Here is a 23,387-nt window from a genome sequence, read left to right as displayed (position 1 = left end):
AGCCGCTCGGAGATGACTAAATTTATACCTGTCAAATTCACCCAGGACATTTGAAAAATTATGTGCGACGGTGAGAGCGCAGAGGACTCAAAGTCAGGTGTGCACACGTTGACAGATGGGCTGTGATGGAGTACAAAATGACTTCACGCACCAATACATTCCATTGAAAGAAACAAGTGATGGATGAACAATATTTTAATGTTGTGTGTGGAGAGAGGAGAGAAGAGAGAGAGAGAGAGAGAGAGAGAGAGAGAGAGAGAGAGAGAGAGAGAGAGAGAGAGAGATCCAAACTCTAGTGATGAAAAGACAATACCCGACGTTAACTTTCTTAAAACTTTTCGTCCAAATATTCCCAAAAATAGTAATAGGGTCTTTTAATTGTTCAAGTTTATCAAAAGTGTTCGGTGCCCTATCGCTGAGAGTTGCAACATTAAAAATTACCCATAAAAACAAGTGAATTGCAAAAAAAGTAGATGAGCTTCATATTGCTTATGAAACCAACATTACTATGATATCAAATTATTCCAAATTAGTTCAAATCTTGTTCAAATAAATTTTTCCCTCTGATTTCCCTCTCGATATGTCCACATCGGTACATTTTTCGAAGATGTCGTATGTAATACTGACACATTAATAACACCTGCTCTGTTCACACTGCACAATCAGAATGAATTATTTGTTTCATGTTCAACATTATTATTTCATTAACAGACCTGTCAAATGCAGTATCTCACCTCAGGGATCGTCTGAGATTGTTGATAAGGTTAAAAAAAAACCGGAAGTCATTAGATAATATTTTGCTTTTCGTGTTCTCATTCTCACAGCAAATATTATGACGTGAAAGGTAACGATTTTAAATCTAAATTTTTGTCAGACTAGCTTTCATCCCGCGACGCGCAGTAATATAGCCACACAAAACGGATTAGCCAAAAATTTCGTTTAATTTATAACATACGCAACTGTCTGAACGAGACTTCCATCGTATGCGATTGCGACCTCGTTTGCGCAGGACACATATCACCACGTTTATTACAAGGTAACGGTTACGGTTATTAATTTTATTTTTAGAGCATAAGGCCAACAAAAGTGAATTTATAAAATCACTTTTGCTGGGCCCTTTGCCCTAAGGCTGTCAAATAAATCACCACCTTGATATTGCATATGAACTAAAGTGCAAACATTTTTCAGTTTTGAAAGCCTAATCCGCTCGCCGAGACTTTGTCTTTCTAGTGTGAAGGGTTCGGGCCAATATATGTGTGCGACTTGTCATTTACTAACTTGATATTTACACGACGTGTTGTCTCCCTGAAGCTATTCCATTCTTGCGTTTACCACAGTTACCAACACGCGTAGCCTAACCTGATCAGGTAAGGGATGGACAATTGATTTTCAAGGACGGGGCTTGGAAGATTTCGGGGAAAAAGATTCTCCGAGAGGTTGCCTTTGAAAAAAACAAGCTATAGGATGGCAGAAAAAATAAAAGAGATTGCCAGCAGATATGAAGTAAAAATGATCCATTTATTTGCCTTAAGTGCTTAAAAACATATTTTTTCCCTATACTACTAGGATAATTCACTTGTCTCTGTTGACAAAGTAATAATGGGAGAACATTTTGTGTCTACCGTATTTTGAGTCTTCATGAAAACTGTGTAAAATACACTCAAAATCGCAATTAAACAACCCCTTTTAATATGTAAAATCATGGAGGTAGTAGATGGACCTCCAGGGTAAAATTCAAAACTTTCTGTATCAGGAGGGCCACCTCTCCTAACCATCCAAGTAACCGGCTTAATTGCATCATTTCAGTATCCCTAATACCTCTGTGCATTTGCGTTTCAAATCCTTGGTCGGTTTGTGCAAGATACTTTTAGTTTAGTATTCGGAACAAACTTAATCACCGTACACTAGTGCCAGCGGTTTTCTTACAGATTGAGACCACAAAGTTTTATTTGTCTCCATCGACAATTTTGCGTCACTGAAGGATGCTTCTAAGCATTTCCCAACTTTACAGCTTCCTGAAGCAGATGCTGTTTGCCTATAGTTCCATGTTTACAAACTTTGCGCTGCTTTACATTTCTTTAGATACAATCATGTATGTCACAGATAAGTATATATAAGATCCAATCTGCTCCAATCTAGTAGAGTCGTGACAGATCGAACAAGCTTCAAAAAGCAGCGGGACAAGAATTATCAGAGGTCAAGCCTAAATTTCTTTTCGTCGTTTTTGGTGCACATTTACTTCGAAACCAAACAGATTTTGTCATGAATCTTGTTTTATGGTGAAGTGCTAGTCTTGACAGGATCATGTGCAAGTGTCATGTGTACGTGTCTCAGTCATAAATAGTGTTGACAATTGTAATTCTATCAGGAATCCGACAGGAATAATGTTCAGTCCAAGGCAATCTGCCTTCAAGACAGCAGTTTACGTATATATCTTCACATCTGACAAAATAATAACTAGAAAATTAACCTCCCAATCCAATAAAAATAATCGTCTGATAAGGAAGAATTAAGAGTGTCATCTCCGCATTTGCTGTTCATGAAAAGTCCGGTCAATTATTAGGTTTTGTCAATTTTCATCAGCAGAACACCAGGGAAAACCTTTCGATGAATATGTCAAACTGTAATCGATATGTGAAATATTTTGTATCATGATATTTGACCAGTTCGTCAGTGTCAGCTGATCAAAGGACAAACTTTTGATGATTGTCTCGTCTCAGTATTTTTGTAACCAACGAGATAATGGTGCCGCCGTCTTACTTGGAATCAATAATCATGTCTTATTATCTGAATTAGCAGTTGTCAATATTGCTATGTAATGCTGTGCAAACTTGCTAATTCATTGAAGCTTTAATGACGGATTTAAATTCTAAAAGGCACAAAAAGACATAATTCGCTACGAGCAATTTTGTCCTTGTAAACAGGTATATGCGGAGATTACAGTAATTGTAAATGCATCTTTTTATAGCGAAACAATCAAATTTTTCTCTCGAGCTGTCGTTAAAACCTTTATGGCAAGCGTTTCACCTTTCAATTCTCCCTTATGTGATATTTAAAAAAATATTCTGATAAGTTTGAATTTAGAAGTGTTACATAGACCTATATCATTTTAAAGACCATATTACAAGAGAGAGAGAGAGAGAGAGAGAGAGAGAGAGAGAGAGAATAGATAATAAATATACATAGGTAGCTCTTTCGATCCACATACGCACATGCACAGTCTATAGTAAGAATAGCGCTGCGTGGCAGGGCTGTGTGTTACCGGCGTTATACGGCCTCATGTGGTGGAAGGCCGTATAACGCCGATAACACACAGCCCTGCCACGCAGCGCTATGGTAAGAATAACTTAATATCGTCGTGTAGGAGAAAAAAATGCCATACGCATATTAATGTCGGCCGTTTACTTTTTCATCGATGATAGTATAAAAAGCACAAAACTTTGTACTCCGTGTCATCAAATGTGATTTTCGACCCTTCGACTTGGTGCATAGGGAACCAAGAAATCTGGTTGTTGTTGTTGTTGTTGTTGCTGCTGCTGTTGTTGTTGTTTGTATTGTTGTTTATGTTTATTAGTCGTGCTATTGTAGTTATTGTTGCTGTTGTTGTTGACCAATAAAATTCAACGAACATAACTGTTGCGTTGTCGTTTGTGTTTTGAACAGACGTAATGTAGATGTCATAAGAAACGCTACAAGGACACTATCATTACTTTGCCCGATACAACTCTCTGCTAACGTATACTCTCTTCACACGAGTGTACGTTAGGGACTGGTCAGTTTCTCCGGCTGGGGGGCGGTGGATTCATGGGGGGGGGGTCACCCTAATTTTGACTTTGGTGATGGGGGATCACCATGTTTTTGAAATGCCCAATGGGGGGGGGGGTCATTGTGTTTTTGAATTTTGACACAGGCTTATCATTGCCTAAAATGCATCGTGTCAGCCACAAATTTCATCGATGCATCATTCAGTTGCATTTTTTGGCGCGCCCTTTTGGCGTATAACTTAAATAATCAGACATATTTTTCAGCGCATCTGACTTTAACATATCAGGCATACATATATCAGAGATATCTGTATGTTCAATATTTTTCAGCGTGCTCTTCGAGCACATTACTTTATATCAGACATTTTTCAGCACGCCCTTCTGGTGCATGACTTTAATATACAAGACATATATATCAGAGATATCAGATATATATATCAGAGATATCATATTTTTCGACGCGCCCTTTGGGCGCCATACTTTAATAAATCAGAGATATATGTCAGAGATATCTTGATGTTTGCTAAGTGAAAGTGTACCATTATGAAATCTGCAGTTCATATGAAAAGCATGACAAATTCCTGATACTTTTCTGTTTTCTCTGTGAAAATTCAGTATGAGAAAGCAACATGCACAAATATTTCACAATTGATACAGTGACTTATTTTAGAGATAGAAAAATGACAAGATATCTTTTGTTCTCATTGATGCAACTATTTTCCTTTGTGTCTCAGCTTTTTCTGTAGAAAGATGCTTTTTTATGACTAAAATAACAGTTAAAAAAAGGCAGTTTTCTCATTATTAGCTGTGCTTTTATAGTTTCAATGTTAAAAGAAAAGGTGCTCTCGATCTCAGACACTGCACACATCAGATTTGGCTAAAATACCTCTCTATGGCTCCTCAGGAGATTTAATTGGATGGCTTGCAAGTCTTAACACCCATCAAAGTTTTTGATTTACTGCTTTTTCCTCTTTGATATTAATGATTGACATCCATTTCTGTACAACAGTTCAGGACATCTTGTTAAGCATAGAAAGTGTGAAACACATTCACAGCTCATTCAAAATGTACTGTATTAAAACTTTAAGATTGACACTTTGAAATTCCTATCTTACAACTGACATGTCAACAATTTCATTAAAACACAGAATGACTGTTTAAAATATATGTAATATATATAAATATATATATATATATATATATATATATATATATATATATATATATATATATATATATATATATATATATATATAATATATATATATATATATATATATATATATGTGTGTGTGTATGTGTATGTATATTATATATATATATATATATAATATATATATATTATATATATATATATATAATATATATATATATTATATATATATATATATATATATATATATATATATATGTAAAATATAATTTATGTACACCTTTTATTTACCATTGTCGCGCCGGGGGGTCACCCTGTTTTTGAAATTTGGAATGGGGGGGTCACCCTGTTTTCAAATTTTGGAGTAGAGGGGTCAGCCACTTTTTGACGTTGGCAAAACATAATCCACCGCCCCCCCCCCCCCAGGCTGAAGAAACTGACCAGTCCCTTAGCAGAGAGTTGTATCGGGCCAAGTAATGATAGTGTCCTTGTAGCGTTTCTTATGACATCCACATTAGGTCTGAAACAACACAACAGCTAAGCTTATGTTCGTTGAATTTTATTGGTCAACAACAACAACAACACGACTAATAAACATAAACAACAATACCAAACAACAACAACAACAACAACAACAACCAGATTTCTAGGTTCCCTATGCTTGGCCTTGCGATCAGAGGAAGGACTGAACTTTACAGATAGTTTGTTTAGTAAAGTGTTCATTTTATTTTAGATGCGCACGCTAGCTAGTCGGTCTGCCTTTTCATACAGTAGCCTTCCCGCTGTTAAAACAGTTTGCTTATTGTACAACTTGGATACTTTGTTGTCCTCTCGAAAGTGTTCAGTTTTGTATACTTGTCCAATTTTGGAATGTACCATTACCAAACTCTCTGCCAGTGTGAGTTGAGTATAATAAAGATTGATTGATTGATACAGGCAGAAAAAAAGAGAGAAGCAAGGACGCCAGGTAAATAACCTTCTCTGAGAACGGTTGTAATCCTACATACATAAATACTGCCGTTAAATAAAGAGACATATCACAAAAAATTATACGCCATAAACATGATAATGCCACTCCAATCTCCAATTCCCCCGGATATTACCCAGCCACACCTACATGTTTGTCTCGCCTGTCACACTGCGGCATCATAGTCACCTGAAATCTCACGCACAACGAGACTTCGTCCTGCAATTCGAGCATGCGCACTATGTATTAAATATTTTCAAGCTCAACCTGCGGAGTTTTGAAAGGTACAAAAGTGGCTCAGCCGTCCAATTATGAGGGCGATACCAACATGGGTAGATAAAGTACATGATAGAGATAAAATCGAACAGTGGTGAGTATCATTATTACATTAATATACAGGATAAAATTTGTGTGACTTCATACCATGCAGTAAAGTATTTGTTGCCATGTCAGCGACGCTACGCTGCACCGCAGGTTATCATACTGATCAGTGATCTTTATCATGTTTCATTGCGGTAGTTACCGAAAACATTATATTTTGGTTGAGAAAACGATGTTGAATAGTGATCACAACGACTCTACTATATGGGTGCATTTGGGATTGGTATTGCTACCTCTCAAGCACAGTCACCGTGAAAATATACCCACTGTAATTCTGCTGAAACTCCAGTTTGATCAGTTTCATTCATTGACAGAAACACTGTCCCCCCCCCATATATACATCCTGTAAGCTCCACACACTGCTAAATCCAAGCTCCACCGGTGGGACTGTGACAGAAAGCAAAACTGAGCTCACCACTCAGTTTCTCCACCTCCCGGGAGATTTCATGAAAAATCATGCCTTGCCTACATACAAATGATTTGCATGACTTGCATGAAATGACTTGGCCACTGTGCAATCCTATGAGTTCCTAGACCCACAAACAATCCACACTTGATATACAGAGTTCACATGATGTATTTGAACACCACGAATCCACGGTGAAACTATACCCTTTGTGAAAGCTAACATTGACACGGTAATCGTATTTGTTCATTTTAAACTGGTAACAGTATTGTCAAGTACTTAGATAAGATGACCATAATAAGCCTTGAACTTTTCATGGTAGAGATACATTTTTTGTCCCGTGTGTTCTAATGATTCTTAGGTCTTCCATTCAATTTTCCATGTGATTGATGCAAGTGGATTAATCATGTTCATGATGAAAAACCCTGGTTGTCAGGTCATCTTGTTCTTACTGTGTGACTTTTACAACAGTCACCCAATCTACCCGTTGATATTTTGTGCAACATAGTAAATAATGCAAGAGCAATGGCTTTGTTGTCTTTTTTCTTTCAGTATCTATGACTTGGCATTTAGACCAGATGGAACTCAGCTGATTGTTGCCGCAGGAAATAGAGTTTTGGTAAGGTTTTTAACCATATCTACAAAGAACCACCAGATTTCAACTGTAATTGCCAAATGATATGAGATCAATCATTCAATGTATGTTTCATCTGTCAAAGCAATAAAACACTGAAGACTGAATCCTTCCTTGTACATGACAACTGAATTTCTCATTTTCAGTGTAGTTGACAAAATTGCAAAAAGTCCCCAAATAAAGTTGCCAAACACATATAGGCAAAATAGTTTTGCAGCACAGGACTACATATACTAGTACTTCCACCACCACACAACTAGAACTATAAATATGCAGTGAGATATTTATTCTACCTCTCTATCTATATTGCTCAGACACTAAAACAAAGAACTGCTTTCATCACTGGTCATCTGTAACTAGAAATTAAACCTTCAAAAATGTAAATTCATTGTGCCAGTATCTGGAAGGCATCAGCAATTGTATGATTTTGTTCTTTATCCTTTAATTTTACACTAATAGAATGCCTTTTTCATAAGTGTTGTACGGTGAGTACAGCCTTTATACTACAAGCAGAGCAGCACTGAGAAAATTTTTCAGTGTCGAGAAGTATCTGGTCAAGAGCACAGGTGCTTGCAGCGTTGCTTTGATAGTCGATCAGAGGCCTGGGAAGTGTGAGGCCGAAGGCTGAACCTCAGTAGTGATGTAAAGAATAGAAAGTTAGACACAACAAATCAACAAGAAGTCCAAAACCAACACAAAACATCTGCCCTCAAAAAAGTAACAACAGAGAATTCTGCGCATTCATGTTGTCAGTCTGCCATTGAGATGTGTACTTTTATGATCCCATAATCCTCTGTACTTGAATGATACCTAATGCAGTGCAATGGTAGACTGACAAGATGAATGCGGAGAATTGTCCAACAGTGAATTTTTGCCTAAATTTGGCATGTATCAGTCAAATGCAATTACAAGAGTAAAGATTTGAACTTTTGAAATTCTTTGCACTACTACCAAGGTTCGGCCTTTGGCCTCATACTTTGATCCCAGGCCTTTGATCGACTATCAAAGCAACGCTTAAAGCATCTGTGGTCAAGATTAGTGCTTATAACCCTGTGTATCACTGGCATAGGTATTTTAGACATTTTCCCTGAGAGAATTCATGTTTGTGTGTGGCTGTTGCCACAACAGGTTTTACTGTATGTATGAATTTCTTTGCAGGTTTATGACACCAATGATGGTACACTAATCCAGCCATTGAAAGGCCACAAGGACACGGTGTACTGTGTGGCCTATGCCAGGGATGGCAAAAGATTCGCATCAGGTTCAGCTGACAAGAGTGTCATCATCTGGACTGCCAAGTTGGAAGGAATACTTAAATATACGTAAGTGTCGCTGCACCATCTTCAACAAAAGCAGTGGCTGAAAAATTACTTCCTAGAATGAGATATTTTTTCTTGATGTGCAGCGTGCTCGGAAGGTTATATCTGATTGGTCAATTGCCCCTATTCACAGCAACTTAGGGAGTCTACTTGTATTATTCAATTCTTGCGGTAAGATTCAGCCAAAAATTGGATAACAGCTTCCGAGATGCTGCACATTAGCCCATTTTTGCTATGGTTTGAAGCTTCCAAGAAACTCTCTTGAAATGATGAAAATTTCAGACTTGTGGGTTCAACCATTAGTTTGTAAATCACTTGAAATGTAAATGATATTTTTTACAACTTGGTCAGTGTGCCTACTTTCTGGTATAGTGAGAATGTGTTAACAGGATTCTCTGTCCTCCTTTAACTCTTTCAGGCCTGACTTTCTGGAGCTACTCCTATATATAGGGGTTTAGGCCTGAAAGGGTTAACCTTACCATCCCCATTGCCATATTGGTCCAGGCTTGATAATCTGCTCTATGGAAAACAATAAGAATGATCAAACTGCTTGATGAAAGAGCTAAAATAACTGTATAGTGTGAGGTCAGCGATTCATGTTGCATGATGGGTAAACATGAAACACTCAAACTTGACTCTATTCTTGTTACATGTATTTTGTTTTCACTATTGAGTGAATAAATTACAGAGGATGTAAGCTTTGGTGTCTTACAAAACCAGAGAAAGTGCTAACAATATGAAAGTAGAAAAGAAAGCTCAAACATTGTTTCTCAAGCAAAGTACGATGATACCGGTAATTATGAATTGCCACTTCAAGGGCTATGTGTTTGCATTCAATAGAATATAAAAAATACAGAATTTGGACACAAATGATCTATTTCTAAATCTGCATAATTCTTTTCATTCATTTCAGACACAATGATGCTATCCAGTGTCTAGCATATAACCCTATCACACATCAGCTAGCGAGCTGTGCTTGTAGTGACTTTGGTAAGTGTACTGTGTGCTGAACTTTTTCCCAAAACATCTGACATGCTAATTCTTTCAACACTTTCTATTTTTCACCAGTATTGATAAGGGTAAATACTGTTGATTTGAGTTCAATCAACCATGATATATAAGTTGTGTGCCAGCTTCCCCGATTATACAATTACGAACTTGTACATGTGTTCGTTCATAATAGGAATGATAAAACTTGAAACCACTTTATAACTCTTCTTTCCGTGTTTGTAATTCACCATTTGATCAGGTTTGTGGTCACCAGAACAGAAATCTGTATCAAAACATAAATCGAGCAGTCGTGTCACATGTTGCAGTTGGACCAATGATGGACAGTACCTGGCCCTGGGATTGTACAATGGGTGTGTTAGCATCAGGTCAAAGGTCAGTCATAAGCTCATGCGTATGTGTTCTGTTGACAGTTCACTACGCTAGTGCCAATGGGATACAAATAGGATACAAAGTTTGCCGCCTTCAATGGAATGAAATATTTTTGTTTATTTCATTCCAAATATAAGTTGTCATAAAGTTAAACCTGTATGGCATGTCATTCACTTGACTGCTTAAGATACACAGAACACAGCTAGCTATGTTACGTACCTATGCAATGCCAGTTCCAGAAATCACATATAATAAATTGCTGCCGTATCTTGGCTTTTGCTCATCTGGTAGAATTGTTTGCAACCTGAGAAAAATCAAAACAATCAGGGCTACTGCAATGGCATTTGAGAAGAATTCTTAGAAAACAAAACTTTGGAGTCTAAATGTCATTTTCAGTGATATTAAGCATCGCTTTTGCAGTCTTTGTCAGATACTTGTGTATCACGGGGATGACTCATCCGTTTTTCTGTGACTGTTTTCATGACAAGTACTAAAGCCCACAGACTTACAAATTACAGCCAGAGTAATTTGACCATGTAAGATCTCCAAAAACTTCATCCCTTCAAAATCAAGGTCTGTTTCAGCCATGATGTTTGTCTCAATTGTCTTCTGAATTATTTTCTCACAGAATGGTGACGAAAAAGTGAAAATAGAGAGACCAGGGGGCGCTCTGTCACCAATCTGGTCAATACAGTGGAATCCTTCAAAGTAGGTTTCTCTCACAGTATTCGGAAGTCAGTATCAGTTTCATCAAAGATGATGCATGTGTTCCATCTGATCCATATGATCCCTGATTTTCAGCCTCAGATGAGAAGTATATTGCTGTAGCAGCTCTACTGGTCAATCTCCACCACAGAGAGACAGGACAATTAAAAAGCATAAACTTCATTACTATATACAAGGCTTAGCATAGTGAGTCTATTCAGGACTTGGCTGTCTATTGACCAGTATCAACATCAAGTCCCTTGGTCCTGCAGTCTAGTTTGCAAGTCTCTGATAATATTCTATACCGATACTCACTATGCTATAGTAACAATGGAACGGTAAACTTCAAGAGTTCAATCAACAATTTTGTGATATGTACAGCTAGTCCTCAAATCACTTAATTTGCTCATCCGAAACACTGCTACATTGATATTATCATTGAAGGCTATCAGATTTGAAAGCTTTCATATGATGTCATCAATAGAAAAATGTCATGTTCAAAATTTAGTTAATTCATATTAATAAATAGATACTCCCGAATTTTGTCCCACAGAGATGATTCTCATGATATCATTGGGATTGTGGACTGGGGACAGAAGATGTCATTTTATCAACTGAGTGGGAAACAGGTAAGACAGAAAATATCTAAAGTGTTGACTTAAATGCAGCAGTTGGACGTGAAGCAATGGCTGATTGGTACAGGGTGGTTTCAGCTATAGCGTTACTGCTCTCATTGATTTTCATCGTACAGATCCAAATCTAGTGATATCGCAGTTTTTGCTTTCAGCAGTTTTCTTGCATATTCTAGGTTGAAACTGTATACTATATGCAGAGTCAAGTAATCGACAAGAGTCGTTGAATGGAATCTTGTGATTCTGGAAAAAACTTAATGTTTGGTTTTAGATTAATTTGCGGGTCAAAATTTGCATGACTTGGAAACCATCCAGTTGCAAAAATTGCTGTACTCAGAAGGGTTAAAGATTTTGGTTGTTGGTCAAATTAACACATCCATCATAGAATTAAAAATATCATACTGTACAGGCGATTTTGAAATATTCCGGTGTACATGTATTCTTTACTTTCTGTTCAATCTACTATCGATAAATGTAAAATCCCGTTTAACATAGTGAAACTAATATTGCCAGATGATATAAAAGAGATAAGTGGCTTGGGATCTATTGTTTTATTGCAGGTTGGCAAAGACCGTACCCTGGGCTATGACCCATGCTGTATAAGCTATTTCACCAAGGGAGAATATCTGGTAGTTGGAGGCTCTAACAAGCAAGCTGTCTTGCACACCAAAGAAGGCGTACAGCTAGGAGTGATAGGAGAGCAACAGTCTTGGGTTTGGTGTTGTAAAGTCAGGCCTGATCAGAATTATGTGGTGAGTGTACAAGTGACTGTATGCCCATGTCTGTGAGAAAATAGTTCATATTCTAAGCATGCCCCCATTTATGTGGGCAAACCAGGAAGTTAGCCTCATGCATAGAATATATGTATTATTGGGCTCTATACAAGTGGATGGACAAATGTCAAAATCCCAAAATGTTTACTTTGTATGTGTTTATTTGGGAACTCACTGTTGTCATGTTTCTTATAACAAGTCTCTTCACTCCCTCTGAGCTAGGTTTGTTGTGGGGGGGGGGGGGGGATAGGAGCCTGAGGGGAGGTTTGGAGACTTTAATGTTAACCATAGAGTATCTTAAATACTTCTAAACAAATATAAACAACATATGCCTTTGTGTTATGTTTTACAGGCTGTAGGATGCCAGGACGGTACCATTGCTTACTATCAACTGATATTCAGTACAGTACATGGTTTGTACAAGGATAGATATGCCTACAGGGAAAACATGACAGATGTCATCATACAACATCTGATTACAGATCAGAAAGTACGAATAAAATGCAGAGATTTAGTGAAGAAGATTGCAATCTACAAACACAGACTTGCTGTAAGTACTTTATCTGATTTTTATGAATTTGACTGTTTTTGTCTTCATTGAAAAAGATGTCTTGATGGAAGTTTTGTGCAATAAGTTTCAGAAGACAGCAAATCCTGAAGCCTGGCAGAAATAAACGGGTCTTTCCTCTATAATTATTTTACCAGAACGTGTCACCTGTTGGGCTCTGTGTCTTTTCAGGCATCAATTCCAGCATAGTCAATACATATGAATATCTAAAACATAGCTGTGCGAACCCATGAATTGTGAACTTTTGAAGCATTCAACAAATGTTGTAAAGTTGGTGCTGCACATACGATGGGTAGGAAATAGTTTTATTTTTGACTTTTTTAGGTAAAATTACCACAGGATCGTAATCTGTGAGCTGTTTAAATTTCATTTGGTTACTCAGTAGGAAATATTTTATTTTTGACTTCCAAAGGTATAAAGTTACCAGACAGGATATAAATCTTGTATTGTGAAATGGTAGATACACTTGGTCGGAAACAGTTTTACTTTTGACTTTTTCACAGGTACAATTACCGGACAGGATAGTCATCTATGAGCTGTACAGTGAGGACTCAGTGGATATGCACTACAGAGTTAAAGAGAAGATAACTAAGAAATTTGACTGCAATCTGCTGGTAGTGTGCGCACAGCAGATTGTACTCTGTCAGGTAAGGCTCAGACACAAACTAAGCTGTCATTCAGAGAGTTACAATGTCTGGAGGGCAAATATTTTTGTATTCGTCATTCTGTGTTGTACTACAAATCTAATGGCTACTTCTTTTGTTTATTGCAATCCTTTTCTGGTGTGTAACATTTTCATGTCATTATCTCGTAATTTGTACCAGCTTCATGTTGTATCCTGTCTCATGTTTAATCAAAGATAACTCTGTTCAAACGTTGAATGGTAATAAATTGAGCATCGCTGACTATGATCTATCTCATCTGTTTCTCAGGAGAAGAGGCTGGTGTGTCTATCGTTCAACAACGTCAAGGAGAAAGAATGGGTGATGGAATCTCTGATCAGGTACATCAAAGTCATAGGTGGACCTCCGGGTAGAGAAGGATTGCTTGTGGGCCTGAAGAATGGACAGGTACGTAAATCGTCCATGGATTTTGGGTTTAAGAGCCTGAGGTATTGTGCATTGTGGGCAGTGTGGTGAATCATGTCACAGAAAGCTTTATGATTGAATTCATAGAAACAGAGCATTTAATGCCTAGTTAAGGTAAATTAAAAGCTTAAAATTAATTGTTTTCACTATAACAACTGACAGTGATAGCAATGAAACACAGTCGTTTTCCAGCACAATTTTATACAGCTGTGCTTTTCCTTTAGGAACATCAGCCTTAGGAGTGAATTCATTTCCATGTGCTGAAAAGATGGCATTATTGTGCAGAAGATTGCTTTTTGATAACAGTTAAACAATTGTATCACTCCTGATATAATCACTTCACTTAAACTCTCATCCAGCTGAAGTTTTCTAAATGGCTCTCATGCGTTTCTTTTTGCAGATTTTGAAGATATTTGTCGACAACCCATTTCCAATAAATTTGTTGAAACAACAGACGTCAGTTCGATGTCTTGATCTGAGTACAAGTCGGACCAAACTAGCCGTGGTGGATGAACACAACACTTGTCTGGTCTATGACGTCAATACAAAAGAGCTCTTGTATCAGGTAACGAACACTTCCCAGTCTGTGTCTGATATTCAGTGAAGTAGTTTCCATCAGAAATGAAACACTACTTTGTACCACCGTTCAAAACTGCAAGATCATAAGCTGCTGTGTGTATGCAGGCATGATGTCAGCTTACGAGGCCAAGCATCCAAGTGCCTTACTCTTGTGTTATTCTTTAATTTTATGTAACTCGCAAACTGGATGGAAGTGCTTTTTCTGCCTATGATCAACAATTGTATAATTTTGTAATTGTTAAGCAGAAAGATTTGATACTTTCAGCATTGGTAAGTTTTCCCATCCAATTTTTTTTTTGCAAGAAAGAATGAACCTTTTCTGCATCAGAACGCACATCATGCACACTTTCTGTACATTCGCCATTTTCTCACAAGGAACCCAATGCAAACAGTGTGGCCTGGAATACACAGCTAGAAGACATGCTCTGCTTCTCGGGCAATGGCCTTCTCAACATCAAGGCCAGCAACTTCCCAGTCCACCAGCAGAAGCTGCAAGGATTCGTCGTTGGTTTCAGCGGTTCCAAAATCTTCTGTCTTCACATCTACGCCATGTCAGCCGTCGAAGTACCACAGTCAGCTCCCATGTACCAGTACTTGGAGAAGAAGATGTACAAGTGAGTTTTTGATTTTATCTACAAGGGCAGTCATAGATAGTAGAGCTAAAGACTAGTGTCTATGAAGCGAGTATATTTTAATGGTTTGGCATTCAGTTCATTATTCATCAAAATAGATGCAACACTATGCCAACTTGTAAATCACTGAGCACTCAAACTGTGTGATGTAATTATCTTATTCAAGTAAGTATAAAGGATCAGTCAATCTGGTTGAAAGGCCCCTAACCTTTGTTTTTCTCTCTGCTTAAGTAAAGAAATTTTAAGAGACAGAAAAGAGCCAAAACCAGCAATGTAATTGCTTGTAATTGCTCTCAAAGATGTCATACTTGGCTCTGTGTGTTCACTCCACTGGGTCGATTATGTCATCCACCATTTTTTTTTCTCATCACAGAGAAGCCTACAAGGTGGCATGTCTTGGAGTGACAGAGAACGACTGGAAGGCCCTTGCCCATGATGCACTGGAGGGTCAGGACTATGACACTTCCAAGAAAGCGTTCATCAGAATCCGTGATCTCAGATACCTCGAGCTGATTCACAGCATTGAGGTTAGTACACTCTACCACATCACAATTTTCTATTTTGTGTTTTGGCCTTGGAGAGAAAGAAAATTAGGTAGGAAAAGAAAAAGTTGTAATGTGAAGTGATCCTCATGTGCAGCCGAAAACTTCAAGAGATACTGGATGAAAGAGTTATGCTAATATTGGCAAATTAGGCTCCTTTTCAATGACAAAAATGTCTTGATATCGATTCAAAAAATTTTCAAATCAATTTCAAATTTGTTCTTAAATGAAATGATTTTAAATGAATTTCAAACTTTTATGTATTTGAAATCATAATATCTCTTAATAAAGTTATGTACATGTGATATATTTTTTAAAGTAAAATGAATATGATAATGACATACTGTAGCAGTATATACTCACAAATGTGACTGCAAGTTTGAATTTTGTGTGTACTCATGTTTTTTCCAACTTCATGTGTATCTGGTACCGTGTGGGTCAACATTTGACATCTATTGTTTTACTTGACAACAGGAGAGGCGTCGCCGTGGTGAATACAATGACCTACTGTACCTGGCTGACATCTTTGCGTATCAAGGAAGATTTACCGACGCAGCTAAGTTGTACAAGAAAGCCGGCCATGAACAGAAGGCCATGAATATGTACACGGACTTGAGGATGTTTGACCTCGCGAAGGTATGTCAGTTGTTTTGAAATCCAAACCACAGAGAGTAAACACGGGAAACAGATAATGCTTCCCGATTGGTAATTTATTAGTGTGTTCTGCAAAAAATTATCAGCAAAGTCATCATTTGATTCACAATAGCACAACTGTAGAAAAGTGGACCCAGCTTCCCCTATTGAAGTAATCTGATTGTCTTGATACTACATGAAAACAAACTTCCTTGGATAAAGTCGCATTCAATTCAGCTAAGCTGGACCCCTCTGTTCTAGTTCGCCAAACCAACATTCTTTGAACTTTCGCCCCTGTAGGATTTCATTGGATCTGGTGATCCGTCGGACAAGAAACTGTTGATGACGAAGCAAGCTGATTGGGCAAGGAATATCAATGAACCAAGAGCTGCAGCAGAGATGTATCTGTCAGCAGGTGAACATCTTAAAGCCATTGAAATCATCGGTGATCATGGCTGGGCTGATATGTAAGTCATGGCATATTTCTATGAAAAGTGTCAATAGTCAGGATGTTTGATATTCGATACATGGATTAACCCTTTCAACACCATGGTTTTTCCCAAAACCATGGTTATCAATGGTTAGTGTGGACCTGTTTACAGGTAATTCAGGGTGAGCAGGCTACATGAGACCAATCATTGTGTAATCATGCATTTTTTTATCAGTTTATCAAGTAGGTTAGTATTCACTTTCCCCCAAAATTGAAAAGTTTTATTAGAGGTTTAATCAAACCACCAGTTTTGGATTGCAGCATTGTTACAATACTGTACTATGTATTCATTTCAGTTTTCAGTCAGGCTTTCTCTGTAAGTACTTGGTGAAACTTTGTAAATAGCTTACTGTTTGAAGTTGTACTTTCCATTGACAGTATCATGAAAAAAGACCTGTGATCATTGCTGAAATTCACTCTTTTACTGTACGGTAACAAGGCACTACATACATGTACCGCTCTCCCCAAAACAAATTGAATTCTAGGCATTTCACTACACAATGTACTTTTGAAGAAGAAACAAGAAACAAGTGCCAGTGTGTAAATCTGTAAAAGATGAAAAAAGGTTCAAGTAATAAGCGTTTCCTTTTATTGTGTGGCTATTTCATCATCTTTGTAGGTTGATTGATGTGGCAAGGAAGTTGGACAAGGCGGAGCTGGAACCACTTTCCAGATGTGCCTACTACTTCAAGAGAATGGAGCAATATGCGTATGCAGCTGAGATGTACACAAAGATGGGTGACGTCCAGGCATTGGTTCAGTTACATGTGGAGGCAAGACACTGGGATGAAGCATTTACACTGGTAGAAAAACATCCCAATCTGAAGGTGAGGAATCAAACTTGTCACTGACAAAGTCATTTGGAAACTGTTCTTGTTATGGTCACCTGGTCACATAAATTGCTGAGTCATAAGAAAGGAATAGAAATGGTAATTTCACTCCAATCCTACGGAAGACTCTGTAGAGGGTTGACAAGTAATTATGTCTCTCAAACTTGATATCATTTCTAAATTCTGCATTCTTTTCTTTCTCAGAATGATGTTTACGTGCCATACGCTCAGTGGTTAGCGGAAAATGATAGATTTGAAGAAGCACAGAAAGGTAAACAAAGAATTCAAAACTTTCGAGATGAATTTGTAATATTTGAAAGCTGTTGTCATGTGTTTTCTGTTGCAATATGTTGCCTTGTAGAATCATGAGGTAGTAGTTTACGTGCACTTTTGGTTTCATCTTCTGACAAAGTCTGCCCTGATTTGTTTATGCTGTACCGTAAAAATCGTATCAATGTGACTACTCTATTGATGGGACAATTTCAGATTGTAATTATTTTTTCTGATCAAATTGTAAGGGTTTTTACGGTACAGATAACGAGTCGGCAGATATACCAGTACATGATTTTTATAATCATGGGAAATCTGAAGTAGGCACCATTTGATTGATTGAAAATGTAATGTGCTGATCACTCTTTCATTCTGGTACAATATTTACCTTGTCAGTCTTCCCATTTCTCAGCGTAGAATTAAAAGTACTTACTTACCATATTTACTTCTTTGGGAAATATGGAATATCAACTCTAGCATTTTGCTTTACGGTAAAGTTCCTGTTTGCTACATACTGTTTGGTGCTAGAATGTCAGAAAAACTCTCCATGGTTTGCAGTGAAGATTAACAGCAAAATGTATCCTCCTTATGCCCTGTATTTGATTGAACGGTAGATTTCAAATATTTGTTACAAACCAGACTTGATAACTTGAACAAAAAGAAAATTGTCAATAGATGGGAAAAAATAGCCATGGCAATTTTCACCATATGATTTAAACCTACTCTGATGTTTTGACTCGTCCCTGCAGCTTTCCATAAAGCTGGCAAACAGGATGAAGCTGTCAAGGTATTGGAACAGCTGACTCACAACGCAGTGCTGGAAAGTCGTTTCAATGACGCTGGCTATTACTTCTGGATGCTTTCAATGCAGTGCCTAGAGATAGCTGGAGGTAAGACCTCACCAACACGTTAAAATTTTTGCTGGTAGAGCTATTCAAATGTGTTCTGCTGATACATGTGCAGTGGAGTCTGTCCTTACTGACACCACTTTAATTCGGGAGGCATCTGTAACATGCCCCTGAAATTAAGAAACTTAGACTTTTACTCAAACATTCAAGGAAACTTTCTTGAAAGCATTTTCTTTCAAAATCAAGAATAAAAATCAGGGGACGCTGTTCAAATTTCGGTACCATTGAAATAAATTACCATAAATTTACCAATATTTTAGATTCAAAATGGCCACCTTCCTGATGCTAACTAATTTTACTTTATGGGGAAAAATTAAATTTTTTATTTTCACAAAAATAAGATCGTGTAAAGTATCATTACTGAAAGGGCTTCAAAATCAGCCCGGACAAATTGTAGCTCAGAAAAGTATTATAAAAATTTGAGAGTTTGAATATCTCAGTGTCCCAGTGATGCGTTCTACCTCAACAACAGATTTTTTGAGGAAAATGTTACAAATTGTATGGACATATTACTTATTTGTATAGATAACTCTTTGTCATGAACGCTTCTGACATTAAACAAAATTCCCTAAGAAACCTATTCAAGAGGACTTCAGTCTACGCTGTTACAGTATTTTTGATTTATGATATTACATCCTCTTTTGATTTGCATATCTCCATTGTTTTGATTACAGCCAGTGGTGAAAACCGGGACGACATGCTTCAGAAATTCTTTGACTTTCAGAGGAAAGCAGAGATCTACTATGTCTATCATTCCATTCAACGTTACACGGAAGAGCCGTTCACCTCCCATCTTCCGGAGGCGCTGTTCAACATTGCACGGTACTTACTCCACGGAATGATCAGGGACATACCCCTGGGTATCAGCAAAGTGGCAACTCTGTACGCACTTGCCAAACAGAGCCGATCGCTGGGGGCGTTCAAACTCGCAAGGTACGCGTTTGAGAAGCTGCAGTCCCTGAAGATACCAAGCCGATTTCAGGAGTCCATCGATCTGGGCAGCATCACCATTCGATCCAAACCATTCCATGACTCTGAGGTAAGGGAGAAATTTCTCTAACACACTCACAAAAAAGTCTCAGTTTAGTCAGTGTGTTTCTGTTAGTGTGCCGGTATGTGCGTTCATGCACATGGTATTTTTCTCAGTTTCTTCTCAAGGGAAATACTTCAATAGAGTCTTCAGCCCGGTATTTTCTGTATCATTTCCTGCGGGAAAGGAGTATTGGCAGTACAAGAATAGATTTTTTGATGATAGAAACTTTTCAGGACAGTGTGTAATAAATGCACATTCACAGCAAATATGTAGATGTGTCTTTGTAAAAGTTACCGTGGAAGTTCTGTTTACCAGCAATTCTAAAACAGTGGCATTACTAAGTACGGTAGCTTCCCACACAATGTTTTTTTCTGAGTGCTGTTTCTTTACTCAAACTTAACTTTCCAACCAGCTGTACAGCTATTGTAGGGTGAAAATATTTGTTCTTGAGACAGAATAGAAGTTGAAGTATCAATCAGCTCTTAGTGAATCTGTGCTTATTTATGTGAGACAAAGTATTATTGTTATCAGTGTGTTTGGTATCGTATCATTCAGGGAATGTTGATCGGTGAATTTTGAACTGAAATAATTGTTCTTCTTTCTCGCTGATGTGACCATGATGTACAAGGGGCACCTTGAAATTGAAAGACTTGAACTTTTGCTCACACTTTCCTCAAGGAAACTTTCAACTGTTGTCTCTTTGAAATCAAGAATAAAAATTGGGGGGTCACTGAGCAAATTTTAATACCATCGGTATGCAAACAAATTACTGTTACAGTAATTTAACGATCTTAAATTCAAAATGATTGCCATCCCTGTTTTAACTAACTCTATTTGGTGGGGGGGGGGGGGGGAGGAAGTAAAATTCTTGATTTGCACAAAAATAAGATGGTGAAAAATTCATCTTGTCCAAGAGCTTTAATACAAAGCCACAAAGTGGTAGATCAGAAAAGTATTGTTAAAATTTGAGTGTCTGAATTGAATATCTGTCCCTATGTGCATTCAAATTTAAATGAATGGGGAAATCTGCTATTAATGTTTTGTCAGTCTTTTTACCCCAAATACATAGCCTGCATAATCTTTACCTATTAAACTTGCAATGAAAAGAAGATTGAAACACAAATAAATACTTGAACTTCACAGTTTTCAAACGGTTTCTTCTTTCTTCAAGAAGTACAAAAATTACACACACACGCGGCAAATAGTCACAATGGACCCAAATATAACATTATTTGTCCAGAATAAAAAAAACCATGGCTGAAGTTTCACCAGATTTTGCTCACTTTGTTTGCAGGACGTGCTACCAATGTGCTACAGATGTTCCACCACCAATCCACTGTTAAACAACCAAGGAAATAAGTGCATCAACTGCAAACAACCATTTGTACATTCTTTCTCTTCCTTTGGTGAGTTGGCGAGAATTCTATTTGTGTCTATTGCTTGTACAAATGAGAGGTGAGACGAAAAGACTGTGATCCTACACAGTGGAAGTATTCACAAGCTTTAGGTTTAGAGAAGTCAAGAATTGTTTTGACGAGAAATTTTTTTACAAGCCTCTTTGCTGAGCGGGAGTGCATCAATGCACATATATTCGTATATTTGAGAGTTTAAAATGCAATGTTTGTATCTAAACTTTGGACTTGAACATTTTGAATGGATTTCAACTGTCACAGGTTTCTCGCTGTTCAAACATTGTCGTTGCATAGGGGAGTTGGAATTCTCCTATCCACTGTACAGCAACTTCTCCATAGAGTCTACAATGATTTATATCGCATTGCTGCTTACAGAGGTTTTACCCCTTGTTGAGTTTGTCCTGGAGGATGGCATCACAGACGAGGAAGCTGTCCAGTTACTTGACATGGACCTACCAAGCTCCAAAAGGGCCGACAAATGGAAAGAGAGTAACCTTGGTAACGCGCAGAGCATGAGGCTGGATGACGACATGATGCAGCAACAAGATGAGGATCCCTTCACATCAAGGATGATGAGTTTTGAGGTAAACAACAGTCACTACACTACACACCCTTCCCATTCACACAATCGAGTTTCAATTAAACTTGAATTTATGAAATACAAAACAAGGCAGAGTGATCTGTTGGCAAACAAATCATATCATACTAATTCCATTCCAATTGTTGTTTTTTATCGTGTCTTCAGCAAGGGGGAAATGACTTCCAGCCAGTAGTTGTCAACAGGTCTGTGCTGCAGTCTTTGGACAGAAGCCACGTCATTGTGAAGAAGTGGCCGCCACCACTCAGATATCATTTCTATAAGTCAGTCATGCCGGATGTATCCATAACATTATGTCAGTCGTGTAACCAGGTGAGTCCTAGTTATTTTTGTCTCATCTACACCCGCTGCTGCTATCTCAGTGCTGTCTCAGTCGTCTCCATCTCTATCTGTCTCTCCATTTGTCTGTCTGTCTGTCTATCCATCCATCTCCTCTCTCTCTCTCTCTCTCTCTCTCTCTCTCTCTCTCTCTCTCTCTCTCTCCTTTCCTAATGTGAGCTTTCCTTTGAGCTGAAACTATATTGCCAGCAGGTCTAATCATCGCTACTGTACCATATCCATTTCAGATGTTCCACACAGATGACTATGAGCTGTTGGTCCTTCAGAAGAATCACTGTCCATTCTGCAGGAAACCAGTGGATGAATAAACACCCAAACAAACAAACAACAAGCAAGTCGCACCATGTCGCTATTTCAGTGACGTTGTAAAATATTTTGTATTTAAAAAAAGAGAATTTTTGAACTGTTTGATGTTCTCAGAACTTGGTCTTGATACACACTGAGAGGAAAAAGACACAGTTGTGTTTCACTAGATGAGAGGTTAGAGATGGGATTTAGTCCTTTTATCCTTTTGTACATTTCAGTATATCTCAAACAACAAATTCTTGGATGTAGATGTTTTGTACAGATCATATGCTTTCTTTTGTCATGTTCTGTGTGTTAGGTACAGAATAGAATTGTCCAGTCCATCTTACAAGTTTTGCTTTGATAACGTCCATCATTGTTTCCTTTGGTGAGTGACTCCTGCCGAAATATATTTTCACATTTGAGGTTTTGCATTCACAGTGGATGTCTTTTCTCAGTTTATCTGCAATTACATCCTGTCGCCCCTCTTACACCATATTTGGTTCCATTCAAATTGTGTAGCTTGACAGCAATGTAGGAAAAGGGGGATTTAGATTGACAAATATCCGCACAGATGGAATGGTTTTACAGCCTTCTGATATTCCAGTGTAGGTGAGCAATGATGTTACAATCTCTGTGACACCCACAGCCCCCAGTGTTCTGCATTTCCACCTGACTTGTCAAACAGAGGGTAGGAGAAATTTATTCCACACTGCATTGTATCAAGAAATATGTCAATGCAGAGCTTGAAAGTGACTGTGGAAATGAAATTGTAATGAGCAGTGATGGGGTTGTTCAAAATGATGGAAAATTTCAGAGTTTATTTCCGTTGTGCAACAATGCAACTTTTATTTGCAATAAATCTACTTAAAGTATCTTTTTGTGGCCTTGACCTTCTCTGTAGGTGGCAGAGACAGAAGTGGCACAAAGAAACTGACAGATTGATTGAGAGAGAGAGAGAGAGAGAGAGAGAGAGAGAGAGAGAGAGAGAGAGGTACGGATGGCTGTATTCAAAATTGACTTTCTCCTTGCATTGACAACACTAAAAACTCAGCCTGGGATACGG

General features: G+C 37.9%; 1 protein-coding gene across 1 annotated transcript; it reads left to right on the top strand.

Annotated features, from left to right (window-relative positions):
- Positions 1-6,099: 6,099 nt before the first annotated feature.
- LOC139134857 (intraflagellar transport protein 122 homolog) lies at positions 6,100-23,196 on the top strand. The gene is made up of 24 exons (XM_070701925.1): positions 6,100-6,254; positions 7,224-7,290; positions 8,464-8,627; positions 9,538-9,614; positions 9,874-10,007; positions 10,633-10,712; positions 11,263-11,338; positions 11,902-12,093; positions 12,467-12,664; positions 13,186-13,329; positions 13,615-13,752; positions 14,171-14,335; positions 14,725-14,963; positions 15,355-15,508; positions 15,998-16,159; positions 16,457-16,623; positions 17,266-17,473; positions 17,681-17,747; positions 18,496-18,636; positions 19,329-19,693; positions 20,982-21,093; positions 21,475-21,683; positions 21,845-22,009; positions 22,264-23,196. The coding sequence occupies exons 1-24, from the start codon at positions 6,196-6,198 to the stop codon at positions 22,342-22,344; spliced, it is 3,564 nt and encodes a 1,187-aa protein (XP_070558026.1). The 5' UTR covers positions 6,100-6,195; the 3' UTR covers positions 22,345-23,196.
- Positions 23,197-23,387: the final 191 nt, after the last annotated feature.

This window comes from Ptychodera flava, chromosome 6, assembly GCF_041260155.1.
Source record: "Ptychodera flava strain L36383 chromosome 6, AS_Pfla_20210202, whole genome shotgun sequence".
Taxonomy (NCBI): domain Eukaryota; kingdom Metazoa; phylum Hemichordata; class Enteropneusta; family Ptychoderidae; genus Ptychodera; species Ptychodera flava.
Note: the sequence above shows the minus strand (reverse complement) of the source record. Positions and strands in the feature narration are given on the sequence as shown.

Bases quoted from the DNA above. Each gene is read 5' to 3' on its own strand.
- LOC139134857 (XM_070701925.1), top strand. From the start codon at position 6,196: ATGAGGGCGATACCAACATGGGTAGATAAAGTACATGATAGAGATAAA. The intron at 12,665-13,185 runs GTAAGTACTTTA...ACTTTTTCACAG, and splicing joins TCTACAAACACAGACTTGCT to GTACAATTACCGGACAGGAT. The intron at 13,330-13,614 runs GTAAGGCTCAGA...TCTGTTTCTCAG, and splicing joins AGCAGATTGTACTCTGTCAG to GAGAAGAGGCTGGTGTGTCT.